The sequence below is a fragment of the Balaenoptera borealis genome, assembly GCF_965194805.1.
Source record: "Balaenoptera borealis genome assembly, chromosome: 10".
Lineage (NCBI taxonomy): Eukaryota > Metazoa > Chordata > Mammalia > Artiodactyla > Balaenopteridae > Balaenoptera > Balaenoptera borealis.
The window spans coordinates 401,499-414,045 of NC_138874.1; the positions used below are offsets into that span (position 1 = coordinate 401,499).

Sequence of the window (12,547 nt, forward strand, 5' to 3'; positions counted from 1 at the left end):
AAGATTGTAATTGTCAGTAGTCATGAGGTATCTATGTATTTAAATCAATTAGAAAGGGACAAAACAACTATGAAGGAAGAAAAAAGGTTTTGGGACCAGAGAGATATTCTTGGTGTACCTATCCATTTAAACAAGAATAAAAAACAGACAATTTCCCAACCTCTTATTTTACTGGGACTTAAAGTCTAAATGAATAAGAGATCCAATTACTCATTTGGGGATCATACTTATTTAACTGCCAACTGACAGCAAACTATTTTTGAAACTCCACTTTGCAATTGTATTCAAAATTAGTTTTAAAAAAAGACTAACTTTATTACATTTATATCACATTTTTAACCCAAAACATTATTCCAGCTGTTTCTAAAATAATGGCAGTTTTTCTAGTATTGTATATAATGGATACATTCAACTAGAATTGATCACTCACAAAACTATACTTACATATTCCTTCACGTTTTTTGTTTTCACAGCTTTGTATGAATAATATGCAGGATAAAGCATTCCAAACACCAACCTAAAAGTAAAAAGTACAAGAGGACTAATCAAACATAATAATGCTTTTAACAGCTCATGAAAATTTCACCTAATAGAAAAGCAGAAAGTACATGGAGAACATATGACAGTGTAAATATGTATGAAAACTTTGTGTATAAACTAAATCCACTCAGAAAAGCAAACTAAAAATACAATTTTTGTTAAACAAAAAGATGGTTTCAGTATTCTAGGTAGTTTCATGGGAAAAAAAGATTTATTTTTAAAAACTGCCACTTAAAATCTTTTTTACTAATTACAAAAAATATTCTGTAGATCCTTGAACATTTGGAAAATGTACAAAATTGCCAAAAGAATAAAATTTGCCCCAACGCTACCAGTCAGAAATAACCACAGGCAACACTTTACTGTATGCAAATCCTACTTTTTATCCATGTGTAGTATACCTAAAACATAAATATAGCATGCATGCCCACACACACATAATTTGGGGTAATGGAAAAAGTGGCCCTTCACTCCATTGGTTTGAGAAGCACTGATTTCTAATTATGACAGTGCTGTGAAACTATACTTGATACATTTATTACAATATATCTTAAAATAACTTAAATTTTTTTAAATTGGAGTATAGTTGATTTACAATGTTGTGTTAACTTCAGGTGTACAGCGAAGTGAATCAGTTATACATATACATATTTCCACTCTTTTTTAGATTCTTTTCCCATATAGGTCATTTCAGAGTATTGAGTAGAGTTCCCTGTGCTATACACTAGGTCCTTATTAGTTATCTATTTTATATATAGTAGTGTGTATATGTCAATCCCAATCTCTCATTTTATTCTTCCCCCCTTCCCCCCTGGTAACCATAAGTTTGTTTCCTACATTTGTAACTCTATTTCTGTTTTGTAGATAAGTTCATTTGTACCTTTTTTTTAGATTCCACATATATGTGATATCACATGATATTTGGCTTTCTCTGTCTGACTTACTTTACTCAGTATGACAATCTCTAGGTCCATCCATGTTGCTGCAAATGGCATTATTTCCTTCTTTTTTATGGCTCAGTAATATTCCATTGTGTTATTTATATATATATATATATATATATATATATATATACACACACACACACACACACACCACATCTTTATCCATTCTAAAGTAACTCTTAAAGCATTTATAAAATGACAATCACTAACAGGACTTAATTTAATGCTCTCTGTTACAATTATTTCACCAAATTCCAGATCTAAGAGGGTGTGTGTGTGTGTCAGATACAGAAATGGCATGACACAGTATATATGGTTTACAATTGGCATTTTCACATAACATCATGGAATTTTTTGTCTTCAAATATTAGTCTACAGTATTAATACCTTCATTACATTCCACATTGACATTCACATAATTTATTTAAACAGTCCCATATTTATAGGCTTTTGGTTAATTTCCAGATTTTTGCTATTGCACATAATACTGTGAAAAACATTTCTATGCACACTGATATACACTTTCTGGTTGCAGTATTGCTGCTTCGAAGAGTGCACACATTTCTGCCTATTACCAAAAATGCCCTCCAGAGAAGTAGTTCCACTTTGCATTCCTATACATTGCCAATCGTGTGTACCATCATTTAAAAAAAGTTTGCCAGCTAAATAGGGGAAAAATAATCACCTTATATGTTCTAATGTGCATTTCTGAGCACCAGTAAGTATGAGTTTTTCTCAAGTGTTCACTGGTTTTTTGATACATGAGTGTATGATATTCTGTTGTCTATTTTTCTTTCTTTAATCTATTTTTAAAAAAGAGTTATTTTAGAATAGTTTTATTTTTACAGAAAAGTCGGGAAGATGGCATAGATAATTCCCAATACCCTACACTGAGTTACTCCTATCAATAACATCTTGCATCAGTATGGTACATTTATCATAATTAATATATTATTAACTAAAGTCCAAACTTTATTCAGATGTCTTTAGTTTTTACCTAGCATCCTTTTTCTGTCCCAGGATCCCATCCAAGAGAGCATATTATATTTAGTTGTCTTGCCTCCTTAGGTCCTCTTGGCTGTAAGTTTCTCAGACTTTCCTTGGTAAATGATCTTGATGGTTTTTTCATACCATGTGTTTTTTGTTTTGTTTTAATTAATTAGTTAGGTTGCACTGGGCCTTAGTTGCAGCTTGCAGGCTCCTTAGTTGCAGCAGATGGGCTCCTTTTAGTTGGGGCTCGAAGGCTCCTTAGTTGTGGCATGCAAACTTTTAGTTGAGGCATGCGTGTGGGATCTAGTTCCCCGACCAGGGATTGAACCCGGGCCCGCTGCATTGGGAGCGCAGAGTCTTAACCACTGCGCCACCAGGGAAGTCCCTGATGTTGACAGTTTTGAAGAATATGGGCCAACTATGCTGTAGGAAGCCACTCGACTGGCATTTGTCTGATGTTTTTCTCATGATTAGACTGAGGTGTGGGTTTGGGGGAGGAAGATCACGGAGGCTAAGTTCCATCTCATCATATTAAGGGCACATACTATTAGTATGGCTTATCACTATTGATGTTAACCTTGGCCACCAGGCTGAGGTAGTGTGTGTTAGATTTGGTAACTTTAAGGTTACTCCCACCACCTCCATGCTGTAGTTTTTGGAAGGAAGTCACTATGCACAGGCTTGAGTGGGGAGTTGCCCTCTACCTCCTTGAGAGTGGATTAGCTATATAAATTATTTGGAATTCTTCTGCACGGGAGATTTGTCTATTCTTCCCCAGTTATTTATTTATTCAATAATGTATTTATGTCAATATGGACTCATAGGTTTATTTTACACTTTGGATTTTAATCCAATAATACTTTATTTTGTTGCTCAAAAGCTTTGAACATTGGGACATCTTTCGGTTAGTTCCTGTGTCCCTCTGACATACCTCCATAATTGTGAGGGACGGATTTTTTCTTTTTTCTTTTTTTAGCAATTTGTTACTTTCTGGCACTACATAATGCGCCAGGCTCATACTGTGTACTTCCTGTCGCATTCCTAGAATCAGCCACTCCTCCAAGCAGCCTCCGTTCCTTTTATTGGATGATGGTATTTAAGACCCAGATCTGGGTGCTAGGTGTGCTCATTGTTACTACAGTGTTGTTGATTTGAGGCCCTTCTTTGTCTATTTTGTATGTTAGCCAATATTTTTCTAGGTTATTGTTATCTTTCAATTTTGTTTATGAAGTTTGCTGAAATACATACTGTATTATGTTTGCTAGGGCTGCCATAATGAAATATCACAGACTGGATGGTTTAAACAACAGATACTTATTTTCTCATAGTTCTGGAGGCTTGAAGTCCAAGATCAAGGTGTTGGCATATTTGGTTTTTTCCTGAGGCCTTCTTCCTCCTTGGATTGCAGATGGTCACATTCTCACTGTGTCCTCACGTGGTCATACCTTGGTCCATGTGTGTGTCCTAATCTCTTCTTCTTGTAAGAACACCAGTCATACTGGATTCAGGCCCACCCTAAATACCTCATTTGAATTTAACTGCCTCTTTAAAGATCTTATCTCCAAATACAGTCACATTCTGAGATACCGCGGGTTAGGACTTCAACATACAAGTTTTGCGAGGGGGACATAATTCAGCCCTTAACACATACTGTATATTTAAGAACTTTTACATTAAATAAATGTTTCCATTTATATTAAATAAGCATTCTTTTTTTTTTTTTAAGGAACTCCTTTATTTTATTTATATTTATTTTTGGCTGTGTTGGGTCTTCGTTTCTGTGCGAGGGCTTTCTCCAGCTGCGGCAAGCGGGGGCCTCTCACTATCGCGGCCTCTCTTGTTGCAGAGCACAGGCTCCAGACACACAGGCTCAGTAGTTGTGGCTCACGGGCCCAGCCGCTCCGCGGCACGTGGGATCTTCCCAGACCAGGGCTCGAACCCGTGTCCCCTGCATTAGCAGGCAGACTCTCAACCACTGCGCCACCAGGGAAGCCCTAAATAAGCATTCTTACACTGAGAGCAAGTAAATATTTATATCTCTATATAAGAGATAAAGAGAGATTTTTTAGTTTACTTACAGATTATTTGGGGGAGGGGGATGGGCTATAAATCCCTGGTGACTTTCTTATCCTTCACAAAGCTGAACCCTGGATTTGGGGCTCGTGTAACCGGTTAGAGGAATACCAAGTCTTCTCCTGTTGGGGGTTTTATCCTCACCACCTGGAAGCCACTTGATTAACATTCTCTGCCTTACCTAACGATACTACCCTGTGAATGCTATTTCACCAGAAGCCAATCCCCAGACTCTGGATATGAGATTTTTAGCTGTGCCACAGAGCCTAGGGCCTTTCAGTTTAACACAGGCACCCCACAAGGCACAGAGGCTTTCCAGCTTAGTGACTTCTAAGAAAGCGATTTACCTTAGAACCTGAGGTGTAAACAAGAATACAACTCTCAGGTCTGCTATGTGTTCATCCTCACTGCAGACCTAAGGTATAATCCCAAAGTTAGCCACCACAGTTATAGTTTACATATTCAAGTTAGCCATTTCCATCCACTTCGTATTTCCCTTGAGAATTTGGACACAATCAACATATTATCTTCCATATTCCCATGCAATCAAGTACCGCTGGATTTAAATTCAACATGAGATTCTCCATCACTATCAGTGTATGGATCTTTGACTCCTCCTTCCCCTGCTACATCATCCATCCAATCTGTAACTCAGTCCTGTTGGTTCTTCCTTGGTGAGCATCCACACATCCATCCTCTTTTATTTTCAAATTAGTGGCCAATGATACATTTAGGTTCTTTCCATCTCATCTGACTTACTGAATGGTTTCCCAACACAGCCTCTGGCTCCACTGTCAGATCAGTCTTCCTAATATTGATCTACTCTACTACCTAATATCTACCCTACCTTCCTAATATTGATCTGCTCTACTACCTTGCTTAAACACTTCAGTAGTTGGCCTCTTCACCCCTTTGCCAACCAGCCCATGTAGGGGCTCATCAGAACGTATTTTGAAAACCACTGCCTTATATAAACCATCTGTTTCAACATGGTTTCCTCAATATGCCTCCTGTATGATATTTCTACTTCAATCCTGGAGTGTGTGCTTCTGCCTGCAATGCCTCCTTCCCTCCTTATCCTCCCTCCTCTTCTTCCATTTTTTTTCTTGCTTAATTAATTCACTTTTTTCCTTCAAGATCCCACCCTCCTCCACAGACCTCTAAATTACTTTTATTGTGAAATGTAGAATTTGTCAGGATTAGTCATTTTGCCTTTAGCATATTCTATTTTATTTTTAAAAATATTTATTTATTTATTTTTGGCTGCGTTGGGTCTTTGTTGCTGCACGCGGGCTTTCTCTAGTTGCAGCAAGCAGGGGCTACTCTTAGTTGTGGTGCATGGGCCTCTCATTGCAGTGGCTTCTCTTGTTGCGGAGCACGGGCTCTAGGCGCATGGGCTTCAGTAGTTGTGGCTCGTGGGCTCTAGAGCACAGGCTCAGCAGTTGTGGCACACGGGCTTAGCTGCTCCACGGCATGAGGGATCTTCCTGGACCAGGGCTCAAACCCGTGTCCCCTGCATTGGCAGGTGGACTCTTAACCACTGCGCTACCGGGGAAGTCCCTAGCATACTCTATTTTAGATCATTTGAATTTTTAATGTATATATAACTGACTTTCAAAATAGATAATTTTCTCACATATAGTAAGGTTTGGTGCTAGTTGATGCTATACATACAGGTGTTTTGCTTTTATTTTCTAACCTCTGTAGTGAATAGAAACAGTCAAATGAACAAACACAACGTCCCTAACAGCTAACTTTTGTTAAGAGTAGAAAACAATAATGTATTTCATTTGGAATGCTGGAAAGATTAAATGTTTTAGTGAATAGTGGGACAATTTTTAAGGACCACCACTGTTAATATTATAATTTATTACTGCTCCAATGTGAATATTACTGGATAATTTATTACTAACATCTGTAATATTTTCTAGGTTATTTTTTGGTTCATTTTCTTTAATATTGGCTTCTACTGGAGAAGTTTGCAACCTGGGAGGTCAGGCATAAAGCCAAAGTATGAGCACACACTGTATAAAATCAAATAAAGTTTATTTTAGAAGGCCACCTACAAGATAAACTTATGGTTTATAAAGGGAGTATTTTCTACAAATAAAATTGACCTATAAATTTGAATATCGTTTCAGTTATAGAGGTAGGAAGAAATAGCTACTCATTTACTCTTAGTCTTATTTCTGCCTACAGACTGGAGAACTTTGCCAAAATACTCATAATACCCTTCCCTCCCACTAAGGTAAAGTTGCCTATACGAACACTGGCTGTGTTGAAAAACACTATTTAAAAAAGGAAATAAAATTTATGGGAATGCAGTAGTGAAGATGGTTCTTATATCATTTTTCATATACGGAGAATACTTGAAATACCTATTTTCTGGACAGATGGTACGACACAATCCATCCTTCACCAAAATTGTTTTAGAGAATTATATCATGTTCAAAGGCAAGTCTAAGAAGCAACGAGTAAGAGTGCTTTCAATACTAGAATTAATGTCATTAAAGCATAAAAGTTAAACATCATTTCATAAAAAATTGATTAACGCTTTTTCTGATTAAGATCTTAAAAAGAACTTACTTTAGAATTTTTGTAAGATGTAGAAAAGTATAAAAAAGACAATAAAAATCACAGGTAATTCCATTATTGAATAAACTATCTTTCTTTTTGGTAAAGATTATTCCAAATATATATTTATGTATATTTGTTATAATTTTTATCAAACTTTTCACAAGTCTGATATCACTCAAATCGTTTGAAAACCTTAAAAATGCATCAATAATAGTTAAATAACAACACTGATAAAGAATTAATTTACATTTAAACAAATGACAAAGCACTAATTCCAAGGATTTAAACTTCCTTTTTTATCTATGATTCTTGTCATTCTTTTAAAAAAGATTATGAAAAATGAAATTATACACAAATAGTATAGTATTAATAAAATAAATCCCACTATCCCTATCACCTAGTTTTAAGAATCTTTAACAGTGATCCAGTCTTAACATTTTGGTATTATCTTTTGAAGTTTTTTCTATAATCTTTTAAAAACATTAGTTTAAAACATAACATTTTAAAGACTATTTTAAAAACATGTTGTAATAAATATGTTATAGAATACTAAAAACAATCAATTGACATCTGAGAGCATATAGATTTTTGTCCTGCCCTTCCACTAAATGTTACATTATGAACATTTTCTTATATCTTTAAATATTCTTTAAGAACGTCATTTAACAACTATATAGTATAATATTCCTTCATATGAATGAAAATCATACGTTCCTGTATGTGTACTATTTTAATTAATGCTATGATGAACAATCTTTCTCTGATTACTAATAACAGCAATTATTTATCAACATTTTATACTAGGCAGGATGTTAAGCACTTTCTGTATATGACTTCATTTAATTCTCACAATAACACCTAGAGATATGTGCTATTTTCATACCTATTTTACCGATGAAAAGACTGAGCCTTACAGAAGTTAAGAAATTAATCCGGTTTCATAACAGCTTATAACTTTATTGGCTAGATTCAAAGCCAGGCACTCTCACTCCAAAATCCACACTTAAAGATCACTATTTCCCAATGACATTATCCTAGAAGGGGAATAGCTAAGTCAAACAGGCTGAGATTTTGAAGAGCTTTAATATATATTGCCAAACTGCTCTTCAGAAAAGTAACATCATTTTATATTCTTACAAGGAATGTATAAAATACCCATTTAAGGACTATTTAATAAGATTAAAAAAAAGTCAAACAGGTGAAATAGATTAGGAGTCAGTAGGCATTTTTTCCAACAGATGAACTGTGTTTTTAAGATAATATGTGGATTAGAACAATCATGCAGTGTATAAATTGCTATGAAAAGAGAAAAACATCCCAAAATATTATAGTTAATGATATTAACATTTAATTTCAGAATTATTTTAATTCCCCCTAAATTGTCTTTAGATTACAAGTTCCTGCTCTAATAATAGAAAGGAATTTACATTGTAGTTTGTTAAAAGGAAGCATTACAAACAGCTTACTGCTGATATTAAACTATATAATGCTAATACGTAACGTGACCATGCTCATTGGCACCTGGTGTTATTCACTCAGCAAATTCTCCTCATTCCACTGCATTCAGAATCATGCTCCCAAACAAAAAAAAAATGTTAATTATGGTGTTCTATTACATTAAAGGACAAACTCAATGAGACGAGAGATTAACTAAAATGGGATAACTAATATTAAAGAAACAAAGCATAGGATCAAAAGTCAGAATGATGAAAGACAGATGTACCAGACTCGTTAGGATTAGTCACAATGAACATAGATACCATGTACACTCTCAAAGAGCAACGTAAAATACAATACTCTCCAGGCCCTCATCAAAGAGTATAAACAAACCCCACCTGTCTGTAATCCAGTTCACACCAAAGACCAAGACCAGTGAAATGTACATAAAATAGCCTGGCGTAAGGATGGCAAACATGCAGAGGTCTCTCTGCTACTCATTCCTGTGACCAAGAGAGAAACTGCTAGTCATTCACTGCACTCTTTTCTGCTGACCCTGGTCTCGGAATCCTTGTCAACACAGCACCAACATAAGCTCACAACAAAGGACGGAAGCTAACTGGACTTATTTGCCTTTTTTTTTTTTTTTTTTTTTGCCATCCTTGTTCTAAACCTTTATTTCTGTAGGTGGTGTCACTCTAAATTTGGATCAAGCTCGACTACCAGATTATATTCCTAAACATGATACCTATCTTCTTTGGGGGAAAATTCACTTTAACTGAGTTGTTTTTTAATATTACATTCTTGTTTTTTCTTGAAGTATATTATAAGAAACTGCCATGTGAAACCCATGGCTATAAATACTAGGGGAATAGTATTAAGGGCATTGTCTAGTATATTGGTATCCCTATATATGAAATTTCATGTGTGAGATTTACTTTGGAATTCGGTACAATGCAATGCTTAGCTTTCTTTGAGAAAATGATGCCCTTCCTTCTGATAAGAATTATATTATTCCTTTTTTCCCCCCCACTAATTGCGAGGAAGCTCATAGGCAAAATGTTGTTCAATATGATGGGCCTTAAGTTTGGCATATTTATATAGTACTTGTATTCACCAGATTTTTATTTTATATTTTGATTGCTATTTTTTCCTAGTCTTAATTCTCTTATTTTTCTTTACATTCTAACATATACATTTGGCAAATGATTTCTCAAATAATTTGAAAGAACATAGCAGAGCATAAAAAATAGTTAAAATGCACTGGGCACTGCGATTAAGCACAGAATTCAGCTCTACGGTGCCAGAGAACCAAGAAACGCATTTTTTAGTGTAGGTAGCTGTGACTGAGAACCACTGTTGGTTCCCCAGCTTAGCCACACATGAAAATATTTTGGAGAGCTTCTTTTTAAATACTGTTTTTGTTGCTGTTGCTTGAAACTTTTAACATAGGTAATCTAAAAAACAGAATAAAGTAGAAAATTCAAAGTAGAAGTCTCCTCCCATTTTGAAACAATCTATTTTCCCACAGAAGCATGGAAACAATTTCTTGGATATCTTACAATCAACTAATTTAAATATATAAAACACATTAATAACAAAACAGTAAATACTCAAACTCCTCATTTCCTAATTATTTTATTCCTAACTACTTTGACTACATTTTGCTATGCTCTTGAAGTTATTTACACTTATTCTATTTGTATGGTGGAAATACTAAGTGTTCTGTGTGTGTCTCCTCCCAGCTCCACATTTGGTGACATCACACTGGTAGCTTGAAATAGGCTATTATTGTAGGGAGTATTTACATCATGGAAATTAGCAAATGATATGAATCAGTCCCTTTGCCCCAGTTATTAAGCATTCCCAGCACACCACTGCCTATATGTGTTTTAGCCAAGGGAAACTATAGTATGTTTCTATTAGAAGAACAATGAAATACTATATGTAGAAAGAATTCACAGAATTTAGTGAAATCAAAAAGTCAGGCTATTCTGGCAATCAAGTTTATAAAAGGCTTCATGCAAGATGAAGAGAAAGAGGGCAAACGTTTTTTGCCCTTTATCATAGTTCAATTCTGTTTGAAGATTAGGTCTCTAATATTAACACAGACTCTGGTGAATTTTTAAAATAAAAGTAGACTCTTAAATATTAGGGAATCGGAATTCCCTGGTGGTGCAGTTGTTAAGAATCCATCTGCCAATGCAAGCGACACAGGTTTGAGCCCTGGTCCGGGAAGATGCTACATCCCGGGAAGCAACTAACCCCGTGCGCCACAACTACTGAGCCTGCGCTCTAGAGCCTGTGAGCCACAACTACTGAGCCCACATGCCACAACTACTTAAGACTGCACGTCAAGAGCCCGTGCTCCACAACAGGAGAAGCCACCACAATGAGAAGCCCACACACCTCAATGAAGAGTAGCCCCTGCTCTCCGCAACTAGAGAAAGCCCGCGTGCAGCAACGAAGACCCAACGCAGCCAATAAATAAATAAATAAATAAATAAATAAATAAATAAATAAATAAATAAATAAAATATTAGTGAATCCTAGAAATCCTATTGTATAACAGTAGTTTTCTGAATTTTTTCAAAGCAGTATTTTCCCCCCAGAGGAAATCTTTCTTAGGATCATCAAAAAATAAGAGATGAATGCAAATAAATGAGACAAATGCAATTAAGTTGTCCTCAGAGAATTTAGCTTCCATGATTGTAGAATCCTCTGAGGAATCCTAAACCCTTGAGAACTACTTGAAAAGCATCCTCTATAAATGGTTTAGAAGCTTGCAAATCTGTCTGTATATAGGGATCAACTGGGAATGAGAATCTTTGGAAGTGGGGCCCAAGAATTTGAATTTCTGAATTCTGCATCTTCAACAAACTAAGGTGTGACAACATTAGGTTACTTTAGTCTTGGATTAAAACTGATTATGATTAAGCAAATGTTGTCCATATGCTAAGCTCTAACTGTATTTTTAGAAGTAATGTGACTATAGGTTATCTGGACTTTTGTCAAACTCTGTCTTTACTTAAATTCTAAAATAAATGTAAGAGATCATAAGGGAAGAGAGTTGTACAGAGTAAAGTGGCAAAAATTAATAAATCTTTGAAAATAATAAATTTGTGCCTGTTTAAGGCTAAATGATTACAACTGGTACAAGGTCTGGTGATAACCCATTTATCTGTGTATATTCTTTCTAAATGAATCATTATGCCACTGTTTAAGCAGCCATCATGTAGCAAAAGTTCATATATGATTACTAAAAATAATATGTAACTTTTGTCTTATACAGATTTCAAGAAAAGATTTGTTGCTAAGAATCTCTACTAGTAGAGAATTCCCATTTAGTAAAACAAGTTAAGTGGCTTTAAAGAAAAGTATGAAAATTACAATCACGAGGAAAAAGTCAAACCCATGAGGAAAAACCCAAATCCTGAATTCTTTAACCAAGTGATACAAGTTTAAAACTGCCAAGGAGAGAAAAACACAGTAAAAATTTCCTTTGAAAGATTTTATACATGTTTTAATTATAGTCATCAAGAGCTATAAAGCTTGGAATTTTCATGTTGTCAGAGCTAAACATCTAATTTTACTTCAGAGCTTCTAATTTCTACTCTTAAAGGAAAGCTAAAGATAAAACTAAGGGGAAAGAAATCAATTCACAGTAAATCAGACTAGTATTTCATCATCCTCTTACTCTTTTCCCTAGCCACCACCTCACCCCCCAACCACCAGGGCCTACTATGTGGTAGGCCCAGACCAAAGAAAAATGTTTAAAAATAATGCTCAACTCAATACAGAATACACTATAGAACCACCAACTTTTGAGGCCTTCAAGGAACTAGGCATCCTGTGGACAGGGTTCTATAGATTGCCATACATAACTAAAAGAAGACGAAGGTCCCCAAAATCTACAGCATTCCCCAGTTTACCAGGTGTAATTTTTCCATTCTGATTGTCACTACAAATAAGAAATTCATACGTGG

At 35.3% G+C, this 12,547-nt stretch overlaps 1 protein-coding gene across 3 annotated transcripts in view; it reads right to left on the bottom strand.

The window, feature by feature from the left end:
- Positions 1-12,547, bottom strand: part of REEP3 (receptor accessory protein 3) — a 96,396-nt gene that overhangs the window by 49,473 nt on the left and 34,376 nt on the right. For all 3 annotated transcript variants that reach the window (XM_082407522.1, XM_082407523.1, XM_082407524.1), the window contains exon 2: positions 445-517. In XM_082407522.1, the coding sequence (XP_082263648.1) occupies positions 445-517 (73 nt within the window). The remainder of the gene's footprint in view (positions 1-444; positions 518-12,547) is intronic.